Genomic DNA, 23,807 nt, shown 5'->3' with positions numbered 1-23,807 from the left:
GTGTGCTTGCCTTGAATTGTGTGTTGTGTGTGCTTAGTCAGAATGTTGTGTGGGCTTGCCTGGAATTGTGTATGGTGTGTGCTTAGTTAGAATGGTGTGTGTGTGTGCTTACCTAGAATTGTGTGTAGTGTGTGTTTAATTAGAATGATGTGTATGCTTTCCTGGAATTGTGTGTTTTGTGTGCTTACTTAGCATTGTGTTTATGCTTACACAGAATTGTGTATAGTGTGTGCTTAGTTAGAACGGTGTGTGTACTTGCCTGGAATTGTGTGTTGTGTGTGCTTAGTCAGAATGTTGTGTGGGCTTGCCTGGAATTGTGTATGGTGTGTGCTTAGTTAGAATGGTGTGTGTGTGTGCTTACCTAGAATTGTGTGTAGTGTGTGTTTAATTAGAATGATGTGTATGCTTTCCTGGAATTGTGTGTTTTGTGTTCTTACTTAGAATTGTGTTTATGCTTGCACAGAATTGTGTGTAGTGTGTGCTTATTTAGAATGGTGTTTGCTTGCCTGAAATTGTGTGTAGTGTGTGCTTGGTTAGAATGGTGGGTGTGCTTGCCTGGAATTGTGTGCTTAGCTAGAATGATGTGTGTGCTTGCCTGGAATTGTGTGTGTTGTGTGCTTAGTTAGAATGGTGTGTGGGCTTGCTTGGAATTGCTTGTAGTGTGTGCTTAGTTAGAATGGTGTGTGTGCTTGGTTAGAATGGTGTGTGTGCTTGCCTGGAATTGTGTGTGTTGTGTGCTTAGTTAGAATGGTGTGTGGACTTGCCTGGAATTACTTGTAGTGTGTGCTTAGTTAGAATGGTGTGTGTGCTTGGTTAGAATGGTGTGTGTGCTTGCCTGGAATTGTTTGTATGTTTGCCTGGATTTGTATGCTTGGTTGCCTAAAATTGTATGTATACTTGTCCAGAATTGTGTATATGCTTGTTATGTGTATGCCTGCCTAGAGTTGTCTGTGCTTGCTTAGAATTGTGTGCATGCTTACTTAGAGTTGTGTGTGTAATTGCCTAGAATTTTGTGTGTGCTTGCTTAGAGTTGTGTGTATGCCTGCCTAGATTTGTGTGTATGCTTGCAAAGAGTTGTGTGTATGGTTGCTTAGAGTTGTTTGTATGCCTGCCTAGAGTTGTGTGTCCTTGCTTAGAATTGTATATGCTTGCTTAGAGTTGTGTGTGTGCTTGCTTACAGTTATGTGTATGTCTGATTAGAGCTGTGTGTATGCTTGCTTAGAGCTGTGTGTATGATTGCCTAGAGTTGTGCGTATGGTTGCTTAGAGTTGTGTATATATGCTTGCTTAGAGTTATGTGAATGTCAGCTTAAAGTTGTGTGTATGCTTGCTTAGAGTTGTGTGTATGATTGGTTAGAGTTGTGTGTGTGCTTGCTTAGAGTTGTGTGTATGCCTTCGTAGAGTTGTGTATGGTTGCTTAGTTTTGTGTGTGTGCTTGCTTAGAGTTGTGTGTATGGTTGCTTAGAGTTGTGTGTATGCCTGCCTATAGTTGTGTGTATGCCTGCTTAGACTTGTATGTATGCTTGCTTAGAGTTGTGTGTATGGTTGCTTAGATTTGTGTGTGTGCTTGCTTACAGTTGTGTGTATGTCTGATTAGAGCTGTGTGTATGCTTGCTTAGAGCTGTGTGTATGATTGCCTAGAGTTGTGTGTATGGTTGCTTAGAGTTGTGTATATGCTTGCTTAGAGTTGTGTGAATGTCAGTTTAAAGTTGTGTGTATGCTTGCTTAGAGTTGTGTGTATGATTGGCTAGAGTTGTGGGTGTGCTTGCTTAGAGTTGTGTGTATGCCTGCATAGAGTTGTGTATGGTTGCTTAGTTTTGTGTGTGTGCTTGCTTAGAGTTGTGTGTATGGTTGCTTAGAGTTGTGTGTATACTTGCCTATAGTTGTGTGTATGCCTGCTTAGAGTTGTATGTATGCTTGCTTAGAGTTGTGTGTATGGTTGCTTAGATTTCTGTGTATGCCTTCCTCGAGTTGTGTGTGGTTGCTTAGAGTTGTGTGCATGCCTGCCTAGAGTTGTGTGTATGCTTGCTTAGAGTTGTGTGTATAGTTGCTTAGAGTTGTCTGTATGGTTGCTTAAAGTGGTGTGCATGCCTGCCTATAGTTGTGTGTATGTCTGCTTAGAGTTGTGTGTATAGTTGCTTAGAGCTGTATGTATGATTGCCTAGTTGTGTGTGTGTGCTTGTTTAGAGTTGTGTGTATGATTGCATAGAGTTGTGTATGGTTGCTTAGAGTTGTGTGTGTGTGTCTGCCTATAGTTGTGTGTATGGTTGCTTACAGTTTTGTTTATGGTTGCTTAGAGCTGTGTGTATGATTGCCTATAGTTGTGTGTATGGTTGTTTAGAGTTGTGTGTATGTTTGCTTAGAGTTGTGTGTATGTCTGCCTATAGTTGTGTGTATGTCTGCCTATAGTTGTGTTTATGTCTGCCTATAGTTGTGTGTATGGTTGCTTAGAGTTTTGTTTATGGTTGCTTAGAGCTGTGTGTATGATTGCCTAAATGTGTGTGTATGGTTGCTTAGAGTTGTGTGTATGGTATCCTATAGTTGTATGTATGGTTGCTTAGAGTTGTATGTATGCCTGCATAGAGTTGTGTGTATTGTTGCTTACAGTGGTGTGTATGGTTGCATATAGTTGTGTATTATTGCTTAGAGTTGTGTGTATGCCTGCATATAGATGTGTATGCATGCCTATAGTTGTGTGTATGCCTGCATAGAATTGTGTATGCATGCTTAGAGTTGTGTGTATGGTTGCTTTGAGTTGTGTGTATGCCTACTAAGTGTGTGTATGCTTCCTTAAAACTGTGTAGATGCCTGCTTAGAATTGTGTATTATTGTCTGGAATTGTGTTTAGAAGTGGCAAAAGAGGAATATTTATAATAAGTATTTCTGTATTCCAATCAGACATGAATTTGAAATTGTAGGAAAACATACATGGGCCATTTAAAAAATATATCTGTGTATGTTTTTAAGTGACATACACACAAGAAAAATAAACGTTAAGTATTTCAGCAGAATTCAAATCCATTATATATTATATAAACAATTCCACATCATTATGTAATTGTATTATATAACAAATTGTATCTCAGATAGACTTACCTCCATCTAATTAGGTAGGTAGTATGCTAGAAAAGTTGTGATTGGGAGAGGTGTGTGTGTGAGTGTGCGTGTGCCTGTGACTGTAGTGTGTGTGTGTGTAAAGATGAGAGAGAATCAGTATGTTTTTAGATGCATGTGAGAGAGAGAGAGGGGGGGGGTAAATGTCTTTATGTTTGAAAGAGAGTGAAATAGACTGTTTAGAGGGGTGGCATATACTGCTATGGTGTGTTTTTTATTAACTTGGTTAGATATGCCTGTATACATAGAAATGAGGAAGGAATATTATGTTTTGAAAATGTTAAGAAAAGACACTATTTGTTTTTCCGGGATTTCTTTATTATTATTTTTTGTGATAATGAAGGAAAGGAAAAATGTATGTGTAATAGAGACAAACATGTGTAATGTATATTGTATATATACATATGTGTAAATATATATATATATATATATATATATATATATATATATATATATATTTATGTGTGTGTGTGTGATTATGTATTAGTAAGGGTGTATATATGCATTTGATGTATTTGGTAAAGTATTGTGTGAAATGTGTGTGTTTGCAAGTAAATTGATGTTTTAACGAGACGAGGAGGGGTACAAATGTGATATTATGAATGCATATTAAAGGCTTATGTGTGTGTTTATGTAACGTGGGAGAGAGGGTGTATAGAGGAAGGATGGCTAAATTCACAAAAAAGCAGTTTTGTGGAAAATCCTTTCAGTTTCATATAGGACTGCTTTGCTAAAGCTGTTAGGTGACTCGATGTCAATGAATATGTGTGATTCTAAGCTAAATTAATTTAACATTCATACAAAGCCCGTGCATGAAAAATAATTCCCTTCCCTATGGCACTAATTCACTAAGGATGTGAAATGACTTCAAATATCAGTTAGCTAGTTTCATAGAATAACAAAAAAATAGAGAGTCTAGAGTGGTATCTGTCAGTATATGAAATATAATTAATATCTGTCAGTATATGAAATATAATTAATATGAATGAAAAGGGAAACATGGGGAGAAGTGCAGTGTTTTGAGAAAAAAATGGGTGATAAAACTGTGCAGGACATGTACATGTATATATGGTAATAGACAATATTGCAATGAATGGTGTTTAGGGTCCAGGGAGAGTATATATAAGAAATTTAAAAAAAAATATGATATAGGTTCTAGGAAAAATAGAGTGTGACGGGAGAGAGAGATTACCCATCTAGAGATAAGAGGAATATGAGAGGGTTGAAAGTTAACATGTGGTAGAATGGTACTGTATGTAAAGAGTGACAGTCAGAGCTACATTTCCTGCTCATTAGACTGTTCTTTATAAGAAGGATTCTTTGGAAGGCTGCAGCTGTTTGATAAATTAATAAAACAAATGAGACTATTTAGTTGTAGATGAGCTCTTATGTTTAAAAACTATTGGTTACCATACCCATAATGCACCAAGCCATTTCTTGAGAAATAAAAACACCAGAGAAAAACATGGCGGACCTCACAGTAAATAGAAAATGTGAACAAAGGTTGATTGGTGCAATTTATTGACAGACTCTATCACACTGCAAGAAATTGTGATTTTCAGAATGATAGGCTTTCCATGATTGACCTGGAAATGATTGTATTATATACAACTGATTCAAAGCCAATATTATGTCTTCATTGTAGTTAGCTTGTGATTATATGCATCAGATTGTACATTTTCTAGAGTAGAACAATATCATATGAACTCAATTTTCTATTGCATTTGTATACATAAGGTATATGTATGTGTTATTTTTATTTATGTATTATAAATATAAGTAGCAGTAGTCCTATGAGAATTATTTCAAAATGCAGTCATCTGGTTTATTCCTAACCTGACAGTGTGTGTGTGTGTAAACAAATATGCATTACAATTTAAAATAAATTGCAACATTTTGATTGTTGATGTTTTATTTTCTGCGTTGTGCAGGTGAGAGTTGTGCTGGGGACAAAAGCCCTCCGGGACAATCTTCTTCCAAGAGAGCCCGCACTGCTTACACAAGCGCTCAGCTGGTAGAACTGGAAAAGGAGTTCCACTTTAACAGATACCTTTGTAGGCCAAGAAGGGTGGAGATGGCCAATCTGCTTAATCTCACTGAAAGGCAAATCAAAATATGGTTCCAGAATCGGCGAATGAAATACAAAAAGGATCAGAAAGGGAAAGCCATGATGACCTCTTCAGGAGGACAGTCACCCTGCAGGAGCCCATTGACACCCTCTGGGGTTGGAGGATACCTTAACTCTATGCATTCGTTAGTGAACAGTGTACCTTATGAGCCTCAGTCACCCCCAGGTTTTAACAAGCCCCATCCTAACGCATATGGTGTGCCTGCCCCTTATCCTAGCCCACATAATAGCTGTCCTCCTCATCAAAAGAGATACACAGGGACTGCTGCAGTTACCCCTGAGTATGAAACCCACCCTCTCCAAGCTAGTGGTTATAGCAATCCTCATGTACAGGGAAGCCCCGTTTATGTAGGGGGGAACTATGTGGAAACCATGACTAATAATGGGCCCTCCATATTTGGCCTAACTCATATGTCTCATTCCTCTCCTGGTAACATGGACTACAGTGGACCTGGAGCTATGAATAGCAGTCACCACCATGGACCTTGTGATTCACATCCTACATATACAGACTTATCTGCTCACCATACTTCTCAGGGAAGGATCCAGGAAGCACCCAAGTTAACACATTTGTAATGGACAACAATAAGTTGTTGAGAAGCCCATTTAATATTTTTAAGTATTTAAATTGAACTCCCTTCCCTCTTTATATCTTATATACTTTTTTTCTATTTTCATTTTTTACTGCAATTCCCATTGCTTGAATTGCTCTCTATTTTGGTTCTGCCTTATACATTGTGTATCTCATAATCTCTTGTCTTGGATCTGATCTCAAGCGAACATTTGGTATGTTTTATTTCTAAACATTTTATCAAACAGGGTATATGAACAAATTTTATATGGAAAAGAAATCTTAAATGTGAATTTGTTCGTACATTTCCTTTCCCATAGGGAGTGGATTTAAATTATTATTGCACTTCTTTAATTGCTAGACAAAAATCAAAAAAGCGCTTGAACAGGGGTTTACCATGGATCATAAACAATACGTGTAAATCATATAATGTGTGTATTCTGGAGCATTTATTAAGGTTAATTTATTCCTTTATTTTTCTGAAAACAACAAAAAAATGAACTGTTTACATTTTATTTATCCCACTTTTCATATTTATAAACAATATATTCCATTTTCAGGTCATGATATGGGCCTTTTCTTTGATGGCAAAATAACATACAGGGACTGGTGTTTAAAATGAATCATTCTCTTTAAAATGCAATAAAATTGAAGAGAACACAATTAACATTTTGTATATTTACTGCAAAAAAAGTCTCTTTAAATTCGTGCGTATGAAATAATATAACACATCTTACAGCACAATACATTTCATATATATATATATATATATATATATATATATATATATATATATATATATATATATAAACAATTGATACAATAATACAAATAATAATAATAGTTTTGAATTAAGTCTGAAATCTTAACAGGATGCAGTTTAAATGACTGAGATTATGAGCTCTAAAGCACATTATTGTATATTGTTACCAAAAAGAGCACAATTTGAAGGCAGGAAAAAGCAGCTCAGAGACAGGGTGTTGGACAACATCTCTTTAAATGCAGTTGCCAGTGATTGATAAGATGGCTGATAATGGAGGTCCGGTAGGTAATAGCTGAGTGCTGATTGCCTCTTACGCCATGTTGAGCGCTTCCTTGTGTTCCAATATACAGCCCCCTCTCTCAGGCATCTGTTTTCATGGAATGGCTTCTCTGCCTCTTCAGGGAAAGCTCTTTGAATGAAATTGTGCACTTTCCTCCTACACTTTTCCTTCCAGTGGGAAAATAGACATTTCAATGGGTGATTTATTGTTAAGGAAAACAAAAATCATATAAAGAACACACATTCCAATGTGTATGCCATAAACGTTAGTCTAGGAAATATACTAATCTATGTATCTTTAATAAATAGTATGTATGTATAGATAGAAATATAGACAGACATTCTGGTAATTAAACATCGCCTATGTAATAAGTGCCTTTGTGTATAATTCCCACCCACCCACATGCACATATATGTGTGTGATATATATATATATATATATATATATATATATATATATATATATATATATATATATATATATATATATATATATATATATATATATATATATATATATATAATAGATAGACACCTCTGTGTGCTTCCTGCATATAATATAAATTCCAGTTACTTATTATTATCCATAGATATTTTTTATTCTAATATATTTCCTGTAAACAATAAAAATATTAACTGTGAAACCCTTAACAGGTTCAGGGTTAATTTTACTGTTTCACATATATAAGCACAATTGGGAAGTATGAAAACATTACATAAAAAAGCAATGATAAACGAATATAGAATACAAAAAAACACATAATTTTACATTGTAAAAAATATAGTTTAAATATTAAATGCTAAAATAACAATAAATAGTAACATTAAAAATAGCTTAATACAAAAAAATGTTAATGAAATGTTAAGATTTTTTTTGTCGCCTAACATTTCGCTATTTCATTATGAGAACAATGTTTAGGTAAACACTTAATTTCTCAATAATTATTTTAAGTGTTACATTTCATTCAGTTTTTTTCTCTAAATATAAAATAGATATGGTTTTAGGACTGCAATAAAAAAAATATTGGAAAACGGTAAAAGCTAAACATCAAACAAAACAGACAAACAAAAAACCTCAATGATCTAGCACAAGGTATTAAAAATCAATTGCAGCTTCCATATATATAAAAATATATCACATCTGAAATATTTTATTTACAGATTATACTCAAGGACATGTGTTTTGAATTCAAGGGAGAATAGTATAATTTTAAGACTCTGATCCTGGTAGCCATATGTCATTTGACACATATTCCTTTCAGTAGTCAAATTTATTTTAATTTGCTTGTGCTGGGAATATGAGTGTACAATTTAAGAGGAATTTCATTAGAAGAATTTAGCTATTTATATCTTATTGCCCTAAATTTTCATAGATTCTTTATTCCCATGTAGACACTACACTGCTTTGTTCTAATGCTTTAGCTATATAACAAGGAACTATTGGTTTGCAGAATACCTTCACCCACACATTTTGCTAACAAAGAACCACAACAGCTGCAAATCTGATGCAGTCTTCATATCCCAATATTTTACTTAAAAAAATGTCGTTTACCTTTACAAGACACTGTGTGAACATCAGACAAAAGCAAAGGTGCCATACCTGTATTACTGAAAATACCCCAGTTCACAAATGCAGATAGTGAAGTAAAATGTCCTTTTAACTTGCATTTCTTTCTCAAACTGCTTTCCCAGTAACATTTGATCTGGGAAGAAACAAGAAGCTTTAAATGTGATCTTTAAGGCCAGAAGCTGTCAAACCATTTGGCAAGAAAGATTGATCACGCACAGACTTCCTTCCAGCTTTGTTTGGAATAACAGCAAGAAAATTAAAAACCGTCCATTTAACTACTGCGTTTACATGTCTAAAGGCTAAAATTTAGATTCAGTATAATACAATATGCCGAAATACTGTATAAGGTCTAACCAATAACTTGACTTGTTTTCATTTTTGCAAATAATATCCATATTTATATGAGACTAAAGCAATCACTGGTCATTCTCAATGAATGAAAGTGATTATTTATTCACTGTATGCAGTTATACACATAAGCTATATAAAGTAGCAATTGAATTAGTGTACAAGCAAGCTATAACTATAAAGAAAGACATGACTAATGTGCAAATATATATATATATATATATATATATATATATAACATAAGCAGATAGATATATATTTAAAAAATATATATTACTAATGTGCATATATATATATATATATATATATATAAATATATATATATATATATATATATATATAAAAACACATACAAATCTTACTTAAATGCAGTCTATTGCATCTCGATTAACACGTAATCCTAAAATTATTTATTAAATAAGCAATATAGTTTAAAGTCATAAATAACATTTAGCAGTATCTATTGAGAGAACAAAGCATTGTTAATAAAATAACTCACCTTTATTCTTCCTATTTATGGTACATGTAAATACCTATATATATATATATATATATATATATATATATATATATATATATATATATATATATATATATATATTAATGTACCTCTTTCTAATGGTCAGCCATTTTACCCTTATAGTAATTTCTCCCAAGCCGCAGAAAGAATGATCCTCACGCTTCCCATATGTGCCAGCGTTAGTAACAATGGGCTGTGTGCCTATCCAATTGTTCTCTGTACAGTACATAAAATACATAAAAAATACCTAGCTGACAGCAGTGTAATGCTAAGAGTTAAACCGCATTCCCAAGGTAAAGAGTGCAAAATGAGTCTACAGTCTGCCTCTGTGAAACTTATTTATCTGCAATGGTTGGATCTTTGGTGTCAAAACTTTGAAGATTAATGGATTAGTTTGTTAATGACTTAAGGCGTCAGAATTTGGTTCTTTAATGATTTGTGGGGTGAAAAAGGCTGCCTGACACTCTGAGACAATGCAGGGAGAGTGGGAGGGCTGGAGCTACAGGCTCAGGCAGTTGAAAAATAAAGGAGATAAAATATATTAAAAATGTATATTGTGGAGATTTTCTATATTAATAGAATAAAGTGTAAATAAAAGCCTTGCTGGTTATAATGAGGCGTTCCTTCTTGACTTTTTGGATCAATCACACAGACAGTGGCTTCTTTTGATTAAACCCCAAATTGTCATTGGACAGGAGCAATCATGTGACAGCCAATTCGGTCCAATTTCAACCTTGTCTCCATGAATTCAATAGTTTAATAGTAGCACAGTCCCCATACGGCTGTAATCAGTGAATTAGAAAAAAAAAACACTAGCAAAGGATTTTTATGATTTTTTTTCTCTCTGGTAGTTACAGGGCCTTTAAACCTAAAAGTAGGGGCTAACTTTTTAAAAGGCTTTGAGCTGAGGGCCATGAATTACGAATTTGAGCGAGAGATTGGTTTTATCAATAGTCAGCCGTCGCTTGCTGAGTGCCTGACATCCTTTCCCCCTGTCGGTGATACATTTCAAAGTTCATCAATCAAGAGCTCGACGCTTTCACAGTCGACACTTATTCCTCCTCCTTTTGAGCATACCATCCCCAGCTTGAATCCAAGCAGCCACCCTCGCCACAACCGACCAAAACAGAGCCCCAATGGCAACAGCAGCAGCAGCAGCCCAGTGCCAGCCGGCTCCCTGCCTCCGGAGTACCCCTGGATGAAAGAAAAAAAAGCCTCCAAGAAACCCCCTCTGCCTCCAGCCACCTCTACCCCAACCACCGCAGCCTGCCTCAGCCACCACAAAGGTCAGTGTGTGCAGCCTGCTTACTTATCACCCTGGGTAATTAAACCACCATGCATATTTATTCTTATCTTTCTGTGCATTTATAATAACTTTTAATTACTTGAATTGGATATTTATTTCACCGATTTATGGCTTCTTATCTTTGATGCTAATCCAAAACAATTACAAGAGAAATGGAGTGGATATTGTCTGCTAATTATCAAATAAATATATTTTAATATACTAGATCTAACAGCAAAGAAATATCTTGTTTATAAATGTTTACATTATGTTCCATCTAATAATTCCCTTACGATGGGAGTTTACTGCATATTGGGAGGCCATTTTGTTACACTGGATACAGAGATGTGTTTGGAAATATTTATAATGATATATTATTATATGTACACATTACTGATGCTTGTGTATGTTGGATTTTTTTTCATAGAAATTATAGAATTCCAGGATAACAGCAGTGGGTCCAGGCGTTTAAGGACTGCTTATACCAATACACAGCTACTGGAGCTGGAGAAAGAATTTCATTTCAACAAGTATCTGTGTAGACCCAGGAGAGTGGAAATTGCAGCATTACTGGACCTAACAGAGAGACAAGTAAAAGTCTGGTTCCAGAATAGGAGAATGAAGCACAAGAGACAGAACCAATGTAAAGAGAACCAGAATGGGGATGGGAAATTTAAAAATCTAGATGACTCTGAGAAAAGTGAAGATGACAAAGAAAAATCCCTGTTTGAACAAGCCCTGAACAGTGTTTCTGGTGCACTACTGGAGAGGGACAGCTACAGTTTTCAACAAAATGCTCTATCACAACAACAGACTCAAAATACACACAATGGAGAATCTCAAAGTTTCCCAGTATCGCCTTTATCAAGCAATGACAAAAATCTTAGACATTTTCAGCACCAGTCGCCCAACTGCTTGTCAACAATGAGTCAGGATTGTGCAGCTGGCCTGAACAATGATAGTCCTGAGGCCCTTGATGTGGCTTCTTTAACTGACTTTAATGTTTTCTCTGCTGACTCCTGCTTACAGCTTTCTGATGCAGTTTCCCCCAGTTTACCAGGATCTCTGGACAGTCCTGTAGATATTTCTGCAGACAGTTTTGATTTTTTTACAGATACTTTTACCACAATTGACTTGCAACATCTCAGCTACTGAGGCAACAAATATATTTTGCTGTTTTGTCTCATCTCTGGTTTGAGCAGCACCCGGGATCCATTTCAGTAACTAATATTTTAAATTTTATCTGTTCGAAAAGACAATTAAAAGCAATAACTGAGGCCTCTAAGAAAGTGACAAATGTATTTCACTTTCTCTTTATTTTTGTATTACATTAGAATGCGTTGTGAAATAAGTATTTTTGGTAGAATAAATTACTATTTCTCTTTTTTTTTATTCCCTGTCTCTTATCAAGCTCGCACTCTTTTAAATATCAACAGATTTAAAAAAAATCACATCAAGAAAAGGAAATAAAATACGTAATAATATTTAATATTTATACATATTTATTTATAAATCTTAGTTTCAATATATTTTATATACGATGTTACAATATTGTTACATTAAATATTATATATTGCAAAACATATTTTTAAATATATCTATCTATCCATAAAAGGTTTCAATTTTAAAAAAGCAGTAAAAACATCATAAACATTTACAAAACAAACTTTGAAGCACTTTTAACTTATAAATAAATTCTTTGTCCAGTTTGAAGTTTCAGTTCTTTGTTATGAGGATTGCAAGGAAAAACAATCTGTGAGCAAAGAGAAAACATCATTAAAAAAGAATTGCAACCGTAACTTTTGTAGATTTCCAGTTTTTATTTAGTATAATATAAGTTAAGGGAGTACAAATTATTTTGCTACAGCGTGTTAAAATTAAATAACTCTTGTACTTGCTATTAAATAAGATACAATCCCTACACACACACACACATATATATATATATATATATATATATATATATAAACACACACACACACATATACATATATATATATATATATATATATATATATAAACACACACACACACATATATATATATATATATATATATATATATATATAAACACACACACACTGTAAAGAGAGTGATCCCATAGAAGAAGCTGTTTGTTTTTTTATTGCTGTACATAACTAGTTGGAGGCTGCTTCTGTAATCTGTGCTAGATGCATTTCTTCCTAAACTCATAAATCAAATGCTTTCTATGAATGAGAATGTCATCAAGGAGATCAATTGCAGCAATGCACATACAAATAAAGAAAAAAATGGTTACGTATTAGTCTGGACTGGGGATTCCATCCAGAAGCTTTAAACTAGAAGGCGTTCAAGCCATAATTCATTTTTATTGCTCTATTAAAACAACATCTTGGCTTAACTGCGGCTGCAGCAATCAGAGCAGGGTTTGCAGCACATATTTTGTCCCATTAGTGTCTGTAGGGGAGTACTGGACCTCTAGATACACTCAACAAGTATCATTATTTAATAGTCACCCACATTTAGCATTTACTTTTCTTAACGCTCTAATTAATTACATTGATATAGAATGTATTCTGTGTTTTTCCAATAGTATATTTAGCAACACATTAAATGAGAAACATTTAAATGAGACAGTTTTATTGAAACATGATATAAGTTTGCATATAAATGACTAACTTCAAATATATATTTATTGAATTATTTATTTATTTATAGTATAGAAAATATTTTTCAAGTGTATAAAGTGATTTTACAAAAGAATTCCACAGAGATCACTATATAAAAAGACACATTCCTTTCATAGTTATGTGCAATATCCTTTATAATTCGCATTGATCTGCATGACTTTCAACAGCAGATTCCTAGGCTTTGTTAGTGACAGTAAAACAAAAGCTGGGTCCTACTATGCAAATCAAAACCACAGTTAGCACAAAACTATTCAAACTAAATAACACAAACTCTTAATTTTAAACTTCGTAAATAACATATAGTCTAAAAGTTATTAAGACTATAGAGTAAGAAAAATAATCAGCTCAGCTCGATTTTCTCTAGAAGCATTTTAAAGTTAACTGAAAAGAAAAATGCAACTTTTAATTGTAAAATAAGTCTTCAAAATGTGTTGTATTTTAGTAAAGGAATCTTACAGATAATTGAATTCTAATATATATATATATATATATATATATATATATATATATATATATATATATATATATGTGTGTGTGTGTGTGTGTGTGTTTATATATATATATATATATATATATATATATATAATGTGTGTGTGTTTCATATTTAAAATTGCAACTTGTTTTATTAAATAATAACAGCATAGACAACTAGATATGTTTTAGCAAAGCAGAAACTAAGTGAATTCTTAAAGACTGGTTGCAACTGTTGCATTGTTGTTTAGCCCCCAGTCTACTCTTAGCATTTACTAATCAAACATTCAAGTGCATTATCTCCAGAGTTGATCTCAAATTACAGCCGGATACTTTTGCCTTGCAAGACATACTGGTAGCATTTTTATGCATCATAGATGGAATAAGAGAAAATAATTTCCTAAAGGAATCCACCTCTGAAGAATAAAAATGGTGGCACACAGATCCAGGCCATGCCACACACAATAATCCAGTCCGGGTTTTTAAATGATCCAGTTTTCTTTTATCAAGTAAAGCTAACATTGTCCGTGTCTCATTGTAATAAATCACATAATCTTATTTCATTTTTATTATTATTAGTTTACTAAAATTAAATACATATTTTTACAATTGCTGAACGTATAACATATATTAGGAATTGACAGTAAAAGTATAAATGATTAAAGATCGTATGCGATTTTGTCATTTTAAGTTAATAATCTATATCATGCCGAATTCAGTAAATTATAAATTACAACACGTTTCCACTGAGAGGTTTGAAAATGTAGATACAATTTTATATATTTGAAAGTAGAACAAAAAGAGATTTAAAAAATAAAAAGTTCATTAATAGAACCTTTTATGCCAACTAATCACATGATCAAAGCTTAGACTTCCGTCCATTAAAAAGTTGTCTAAGTAAACACAAGCAGTCCCTGTGTAGATACAACAAACTTTAGTAAATAGAGTGTTTAAAATGTTTCAACGAATGCCACGCCTCTTCCTCTGACGTCACAGCAGCGTTGAAGCCCTTCTGTGTGCAGTAACTAAGCAAGGCTTTGAAGGCCATTTTCTTCATCTCAGACTAATGCAATATCTAAATAACATGGTTAAATGTTTTTTTTTTTTTTTTTATGTGAATTAATTTCAAACCAATTGTAGCTCCTGCCAAATGAAATGCATTTGAATACACCTCTTTTTAGATTTCTGTATTATTTGAAGACAATTCACCATAACCCATAGTTCCTGATTACCAAAAGTAAGTTATTATACAGCCAATGTGCCCCATAACTATTATGATTTCTAGTAAAATCTCCTAACATGACTTCAAATTGGAAAAACACATAAAGCACATAAAGAATTAGTAAGATTTGTTTAAACTTCAGTACTGTAGGAACTGTATGTAATACACAGCTGTATTAATGTTAATTTGTTTTGGGAAAATTCCCTCACTTCTTTGTGAAAAAGGAAAACATTCCACTAGGCTGACAAAGCAAACCAGGGTTATTTATAATTAGACACTTTTTAAATAATATCTCTTTGAAACAGTTCGAAATATCTTTAAGACATTAAAATACTTTAAATTGCTATACTAGTAATGGGAACTCAGTTATTGGTAAATAGTTTTTATAGGGAGAAAAAAAAATCTATATAATATTATGTTTAAAATACGTATAATATTAAATGAAAATTGATAATCTATATATATATGGTATACAGTAGATATGTTTTACTTACAAGTAAAAAAGTATATTTGCCTGTTCTCTCCACACTAGTGTAGTCTTGCCCACCTACACTAATACAACAAGAGTTGTCTATATCAGCAAATAACACACACTACACTACTGAAAAATGTATTTTTTTTTATCAATTTAATTTAAATGTGTAATTAATGAGCATATTAGTTATTAGTGAACACACACACTAATCTCCTTTCATATGCATGATAGACCTGCTTGTTTTTGCCTGTTATAGAATATGAAATGAAGGCTGCACATGCATTTTGCTCTTTTAGGGAGACAGAACTTTATCACAGCTTTACTTCATTGAAAGGTACAGTCCCCTTAAAGGGACACTGAACCCAAATGTTTTCTTTCGTGATTCATTCAGATAGAGCATGACATTTTAAGCAACTTTCTTATTTACTCCTATTATCACATTTTCTTCATTCTCTTAATATCTTGCTGATTGGTGGATAAATTCATCCACCAATGAAAAATTGCTGTCCAGAGTACTGAACCAACAAAAAGCTTAGATGCCTTCTTTTTCAAATAAAGTTAGCAAGAGAACAAAGAAAAATTGATAATAGAAGTAAATTAGAAAGTTGCTTAAAACGGCATGGTCTATCTTAATCACGAAAGAAAAATTTTGGGTTCAGTGTCCCTTTAAGATTTTAATATAACATGTTTAGTTATGCATAATGAAACAACATCACATTATATTTTCATTATTTTATATCCTTTTTGTGTAATTTATCTCTGAAATTGAGTAATTTCAAATTCTCTGAGGTTAAAAATGCACCCTGCTGACTTTTCAAGGCTAGGTCTGCTACATATATGTCTCGTATTGGCTTTATCAGATAATATCTGCAAAACAATTCACTCCTTACTAACATTATGATAGTTACTACTAGCCTTGTTGTCTGCTGACTAAAGCTCAGATTTGCTCCTTCAAATTAGGCAAATGGTGGGTGGAGTTTGGTTATTGAAAACTAATTGCGGTAAAAAAGGATGTTAATTTGTTTAAAAACATTAAAGCTTGGCTGATGTATTATTCTATAGCAACAAAACAGAAATATCTTGTAATTACAAAGTGTTTACTGTCCCTTTATAGTGTTTCTATATCATTCTGACTTGTGAAATTCAAAGGGACACTCAAATCAAAATTAAACTTTCATGATTTTGATAGAGCAGGCAATTTTAAACAACTTTCAAATTTACTTCCGTTAACAAAACGTGCACAGTCTTTTTATATTTACCCTTTTGAGTCACCAGCTCTTACTGAGCATGTGCAAGAATTCACAGAATGTACATACTGTATATGCACACATATATTGTGATTGGCTGATGGCTGTCACATGATACAGGAGGAGTGGAAATGGACATAACTGAAATTTGTCCGAAAAAAATCTTCTACTCATTTGAAGTTCAGACTAAGTGCTATTGCAGTGTCTTTTTGTTATGCATCTGTTGATTATGCAAATCTACTGTATTTACTGGTCCTATAAATTTTCCCAATTATTTACTAAGTTACTTCTGCTGTTGCAATATGCATTATTCATTTATTAACCCTTTATTTATTTTGTTACACTACATTTGTGCTTTCTGTTGTAGCCCTACATGGAGGATGAGGCCTTTGCAGGAAGTTTTATCTTAGCTTGATGTCATAAAACTTCTAGGTGAGTGAATAGATTAGATAACAGGGATTCAGATTTGCTCATGCCCAGAACTGACAGAATAAAAACATAGGTTTTGAAAGTCCTCTGCTCCTAAAATACTGGGGTCAGGGGCTACACTGAGAATTGTAAGTGCTTATTTTGCAAGAAAACAAGTAAGTTTTTTTTTCAGTTTTTTTTTACACAATCTTTTTCTTTGTATATTTACTTTGATTTAACATATTTGTTTTTACCAAAGGGCACTGTTTAATATCCCTTTAATGATTCAGACATAGCATACAATTTACTTCTATTATCAAATTTCCTTGGTTTTCATTGTATTCTTTGTTGAAAAGATACTTAGATAGCGTGCACATATCTGAAGCACTACATGGCAGGAAAAAATGCTGCCATCTAGCGCTCTTGCAAATGTATATTTTTTGAAAACTGCTCTCGTATAGTGCTGCAGATAAAAGATACACAGAGAAAAAGGAACATTTGATAATCAAAGTAAAATGCAAAGTTGTTTAGAATCGCATGTCCTATCTGAATCATGAAGTAAACAGTTTGGGCTTCATGTCCCTTTAACCTCTTAAGGACATATGAAGGAATTTTTCCGTCATAAAACAATTGAGTAAACTGAAAGCTGTGTCCTTAAAGGGTTAAAGGGATAGCAAAGTCAAAATTAAACATTCATGATTCAGATAGAGCATGCAATTTTAGACATCTTTGCAATTTAGCTTTTTTATCAAATTTGCTTTGTTTTCTTGAGATCCTTTATTGAAGTGTAAAACTAGATAGGCTAATAGAAGTGGTGACTGCAACATTGTATAAAACTACTATAAATAATGTTGCATAAACAGTCGCCAGATGACTAAAGACAACTGCACACTCATGAGCTCACCTAGGATTACTCTTTAACAAAGGATACCAAGAGAACTAAGCAAACTTGATGATAAAAGTAAATTGGAAAGTTGTTTGAAAAAATCATATTCTATCTAGTCAATTTAAATGGACATTGTACACTAGATTTTTCTTTACATAAATGTTTTGTAGATGATCCATTTATATAGCCCATCTGGGATTGTTTTTGTAACAATGTATAGTTTTGCTTATTTTTAATAACAGTGTGATGATTTTCAGACTCCTAACCAAGCCCCACAGCGTCAGATGTATACATGTGTTTACAGACTACTGCTTTCTTCTATTTATGTTATCTGTCTTTTTATATGCAGGGAAGGGGGTGAGGGTCTGCTCTTTTTGTTTTCCCAGCCCCTTTCAGAGGGTGTCCCAGGTTAACCTCAACAGTGCTAAACTCAGAGCTTCTAAGTAAGTTTTTAAAAGGTTTTATACTGGATTTTTAATCAGTATCTGTGCATATTCTTCTTTATAGTAGTGTCTATTACATCCATTTAAATAAAAATTGTTTTTCACTGCCCCTTTAAGTTTAATTTGGACTTTTTTAAAATTTTATCTATAATGATAGACAAAGTAGATTTCCATTGTGGCTTAGGTTTCCTGAATATAAGGTTGTATTATGAAATGGCTATGTTCCATTCCTATCCATAATAAAATAGTTAGATAATGCAGAGATATGTGGTTCAGGCTCCATCACCAGTCTCAGGTGGCATCTCACCTGCCTCCAATTCATCCAGTACGAGGACTATCTTACGGCCTTCCTTCAACGAGACTCAGGGCTGGGACTGAGATCTCCAATGTCATGGTGGAGGACTATTTCCAGGGCACTTTGATTTTAACACATGAGGGTCTCCTTGAAAAGGTTTCTTTGCCACGTAGGTATCACTTTGACCTTCTCCACCTTCAAGCCCTTATGAAAGCATGGTTTTTTTTCCCCCCCTCCTAGACCCCCAACCATCTGGGAGAATAGATGGTGCGCAGGCGCTCTATTGCTGTCTCCATTGTTTACCAATTTTCATTGTCTACATAATTCTTCCCACCTCGCTAAAACCAAATACACACTAGCCTGGGAGGTGGATTGGAAGCAGGAGTATTGCCCAAAGCACTGGAGTGAAGTGATTGCCATCACCAAACACACTACCCACTGTATAACACTGTATGAACTATTCTACAAATCCCTGACTAGATGGCATCTTGTCCCACTTAAACTTCATAAGAAGTTTCCCTCTAGCTCCTCACTGTGTTGGAAAGGATGTACACAGATTGGAGACACCTACCATATTTGGTGGACACATTCCACTATTCAGTCATTCTGGTCTAAAATACTCAAATTATGCCATAACCTATGCCTGATACAGACTTTGCCCTCTGAGATAGCTTTCCTACATATTATCCTTAAAGCAATCCCTAATCCTAAAAGATGTCTCCTATTTTATATTTTTATGGCAGTGTAATTAGCTATTGCTAGGAACTGGAAAAAACTTTCTGCCCCACAGTGGAAAGGAAAAGTAGAGTTGGCTAAATACTTTTCAGGGACAGTCTAGTCCAAAATAAACTTTAATAATTCAGATAGAGAATGTAATTTTAAACAATTTTCCAATTTATTTTATCACCAATTTTGCTTTGTTCTCTTGGTATTCTTAGTTGAAAGCAAAACCTAGGAGGTTCATATGCTAATTTCTAAGCCCTTGAAGGCCGCCTCTTCTCTCAGGGCATTTTGACAGTTTTTCACCACTAGAGGGTGTTAGTTCACGTTTATCATATAGATAACACTGTGCTCGTGCACGTGGAGTTCCAGTGAGCAAGCTCTGATTGGCTAAAATGGATGTATATCAAAAGAACTGAAATAAGGGGGCAGTTTGCAGAGGCTTAAATACAAGGTAATCACAGAGGTAAAAAGTGTATTTATATAACTGTGTTGGTAATGCAAAACTAGGGAATGGGTAATAAAGGGATTATCTATCTTTTCAAACGATACAAAAATTCTGGTGTAGACTGTCCCTTTAAGACCATGGAAGAACATGTTTATAGATCCAAACTACAAATTGATCTATTTTTATCATATATGAGAATCCTAAAAGGCTTCAGATGAGAAGACACTTCTGTCCTTTACTTAAAAGTACAGTATACTGTAAAATAGTTTTTCCCTTAATGTGTTTACAATTGCTTTTTTTACCAACTGCAGTAAAAAAATGTATGAAAATTAGCTTTTTAAGGTTTATTTGTGTATATTAAAGCTCTGATTTTTTGTTTTGAAGCCACAACCTAATAAAATGGGTTAAGCTTGTAGGTATAATCAGATCTCATTAATTTATCACTTTGTCTACATATACATGTTTCTTTATCTTATATCTGTCCGTAAACTAATCACCAGTACATGGAGAGAACAATGGAAAATCAATATTTTATTACCTTATCTCTGCTATATCCCACTGGGAGTGTAATTTCTTCTGCTGACTGTGCTAACACAGCTTATCTATAGCTTGGACCTGCGGCCACAAACTTTCAGAATAGGTGGGGATACCACTTGCTAAATCAACTATTTCAAATGCCAATATAAGGGTAAAGGAGCTACTTGTAAACAATTTAATACACTCCAGCAGGTAAAGTGGATCATTGGGAACAAATTAAAAGGGAGAACAATTTTGAGTAAACTGTCCCTTTAAGTAAATATGCTGGAGAACTATGGGAGCCTGATCTCTGGAACTTATCTTTATTCAATACCTTTCTTTCTTTCTTTCTTTCTTTCTTTCTTTCTTTCTTTCTTTCTTTCTTTCTTTCTTTCTTTCTTTCTTTCTTTCTTTCTTTCTTTCTTTCTTTCTTTCTTTCTTTCTTTCTTTCTTTCTTTCTTTCTTTCTTTCTTTCTTTCTTTCTTTCTTTCTTTCTTTCTTTCTTTCTTTCTTTCTTTCTTTCTTTCTTTCTTTCTTTCTTTCTTTCTTTCTTTCTTTCTTTCTTTCTTTCTTTCTTTCTTTCTTTCTTTCTTTCTTTCTTTCTTTCTTTCTTTCTTTCTTTCTTTCTTTCTTTCTTTCTTTCTTTCTTTCTTTCTTTCTTTCTTTCTTTCTTTCTTTCTTTCTTTCTTTCTTTCTTTCTTCTCTCTCCTCTCTTCTTCCATCATACCCTTCTGCACTGCTCTTATTGGTTTGCATTGGCCATGAAAATGAGTGTATACTGTCCCTTTAATGGATATTTCCTGTCTTTTTAACATTTGTTAAATTTTCTCCCCTTTAAATTATTACCAATGATCCATTTTACCTGCTAGAGTGTATTAAATTGTTTACAAGTAGCTCCTTTACTCCTATTTCAGCATTTTAAAATAGCTGATTTAGCCTGTGGTACCCCACCTATACTGAAAGTTTCTATACTGGAGTCTAGGCAATCGATAAGCATAAGTAAACACATCCAGCAGAAGAAATTACACTCTCAGTGGGGTGCCAGATAGTTAAAGGGACAGTAAACTCCAAAATCTTTATTGTTTAAAAATATAGACAATCCCTTTATCACCCATTCCCCAGTTTTGCACAGCCAACATGGTTATATTAATATACTTTTACCTCTGTGATTACCTTGTATCTGAAGTGTCTTCTGACAGCCCCCTGATCACATGAATTTTTATTTAATATCTATTGACTTGCATTTTAGCCAAATAGTGCTGTGTTGTGCACAACTTCATGGGCGTGAGCACAATGTTAGCTATACGACCCACATGAACTAGCAGTCTCTTGTTGTGAAATGTTATAAAGTATATTAAAATAACAATGTTGGTTGTTCAAATCTGGGGAATGGGTAGTAAAGGCATTATCTATCCTTTTAAACAATAACAATTTTGGTGTTGACTGTCCCTTTTAAGTAAAAAAAAGATAATTTTCCATTGTTCTCTCTAAGTATTGAGCTTTGGTTTTCCAGACAAATATAAGGAAGCAAGTGTGTGTACACAAAGTGATAACATAATGAGATATTACATTACCTTCAAATGGACAATCTACACCTTAGTCATCTTAAAGTCTTCAACCTTTCTATATCATGCAGCAGGAACAGTAAACATTTTATTTTAAAATGAATAGTGTTTCTGGCAAGTTTGAAATGTCTGCCAAACTCAGCCCACTGATGACATCACAATCTGGGCTGCATCTTAGCACGCCTTTTGTGATTGGATACCATATGCAGCACAGATCATGATGTCATCAATGAGCTGAGCTTGGTAACCATTTCAAACTGGCCAGAAACATTTATTTTAAAATAACTTTTTTGACTGTTCCTGCTGCATGATATAGAAAGGGTGCAGGAGGCTATTTGCATCTTAATCTAAGGTAACACTTTAAGATGACCAAGACTGTCACTTTAAAGGGACATTATAGCGCTGCGGAATCTGTTGGCGCTCTACAAATAACGATAATAATAATAATAATTATGCACTTTTTTTTTCTTTGCATAAATGTTTTGTAGATCATCTATTTATTTAGCCCATAACGTTTTTTGTTTTTTTTAAATGTATAGTTTTGCTTATTTTTTTAAATAACATTGCTCTGATTTTCAGACTCCTAACCAAGCCCCAAAGTTTTAGGAGAATACCAATGTATACCTATTCCAGCTTGCTTCTGTTTGTGTAAAGAGTCTTTTCATATGCAGGGGGAGGGGGGGGAGTGTCTGATATTTCCAACTAGCAGTGGGTGTTCCAGTAACCTTTTAAACAGAGCTAAACTGGATGCTTCAAAGTAATTTTTATACTGTTTTATACAGTTTTATACTGGATTTTTATATCAAGATCTGTGCATATTATTCTTTATAGTAGTATCTATTACATGCAGTTATATGACAATTGGTGTATACTGTCCCTTTAAGTTCAATCCATTGTAACAGGCTGTGTTTTAAAAGCACAAAACCAGCTATTTCATATACATAAATAAACCTGAAAATGCAATTTCTCAAATATTTTATACTCTGCAGCTAGTATAACAAGTCATTAAAAATATATTAATGGAAAAACAATTTTACAGTGTACTGTCCCTTTAAAGGGACATTATACACTCATGTTTTCTTTGCATAAATGTTTTGTAGATGATCTATTTATATAGCCCATAAAGTTTTATTTTAAAATAAATGTATAGTTTTGCTTATTTTTAAATAACATTGCTCTGATTTTCAGACTCCTAACAAAGCCCCAAAGTTTTATGTGAATACCGTCAGCTACCTTCTCCAGCTTGCTCCTGTTTGTGTAAAGGGTTTTTTTCATATGCAAAAGAAGGGGGAGGGGGATGTCTTATTTGCCACTTGCAGTGGGCTTTCCAGCTACCCTTTCAACAGAGCCAAACTGACAGCTTCTAAGTAAGTTTTTAAACAGTTTTATACTGGATTTTTATATCAGTATCTGTGCATCTTATTCTTTATAGTAGTGTCTATTACATGCAGTTATATAAAAATGAGTGTATACTGTCCCTTTAACTTCTCATAATTTGAACAGTTTTGATTTAAAACACCTATGATTAACATTTACAGTCTTTGGATGTTTGTGACTTAAAGCTATGTGATCTTACACTTTGTATCTATGTACAATTGTTGCTGGACCTGTCATTTTTTTCAATCTTAATAACAAATTATTAAAAAAAATAAAAAATGATTGACTGTTAATCTGATTATCACGGCTATAATGGTTCATTTCTGTTTATGTGGTGGCTCTGAACAACACAGCAAATCATTGGTGGCTCTGCATAATGAATCAAACAGTGGAGACAATATATAAAACACACAAACCTGGAAGCAAGATGACCTCTTTTCTTTTTACCCTTATACCTAGATTGATACTAGCATGTCTAACAGGAATAT

At 33.6% G+C, this 23,807-nt stretch overlaps 2 protein-coding genes and 1 long non-coding RNA gene across 8 annotated transcripts in view; 2 read left to right on the top strand and 1 right to left on the bottom strand.

Moving 5' to 3' along the window:
• HOXA3 (homeobox A3) overlaps positions 1–6,475 on the top strand; it is a 52,516-nt gene extending 46,041 nt beyond the window's left edge. For all 6 annotated transcript variants that reach the window (XM_053714173.1, XM_053714170.1, XM_053714168.1 and 3 more), the window contains one exon: positions 5,045–6,475. In XM_053714173.1, coding sequence (XP_053570148.1) covers positions 5,045–5,817 — 773 coding nt within the window. In that variant the 3' untranslated portion in view covers positions 5,818–6,475. The remainder of the gene's footprint in view (positions 1–5,044) is intronic.
• Positions 6,476–9,405: 2,930 nt separating this feature from the next.
• On the top strand, positions 9,406–11,969 carry HOXA2 (homeobox A2). Its single transcript, XM_053714167.1, has 2 exons — positions 9,406–10,578; positions 11,005–11,969. The coding sequence occupies exons 1-2, from the start codon at positions 10,206–10,208 to the stop codon at positions 11,730–11,732; spliced, it is 1,101 nt and encodes a 366-aa protein (XP_053570142.1). The 5' UTR covers positions 9,406–10,205; the 3' UTR covers positions 11,733–11,969.
• A 90-nt stretch (positions 11,970–12,059) lies between these two features.
• Positions 12,060–23,807, bottom strand: part of LOC128660358 (uncharacterized) — a 29,156-nt gene continuing 17,408 nt past the window's right edge. The window contains exon 2 of the long non-coding RNA XR_008402520.1: positions 12,060–12,330. This is a non-coding gene — a long non-coding RNA (uncharacterized LOC128660358). The remainder of the gene's footprint in view (positions 12,331–23,807) is intronic.

This window comes from Bombina bombina, chromosome 5, assembly GCF_027579735.1.
Source record: "Bombina bombina isolate aBomBom1 chromosome 5, aBomBom1.pri, whole genome shotgun sequence".
Lineage (NCBI taxonomy): Eukaryota > Metazoa > Chordata > Amphibia > Anura > Bombinatoridae > Bombina > Bombina bombina.
This window is presented reverse-complemented; position numbering and strand designations above follow the sequence as displayed.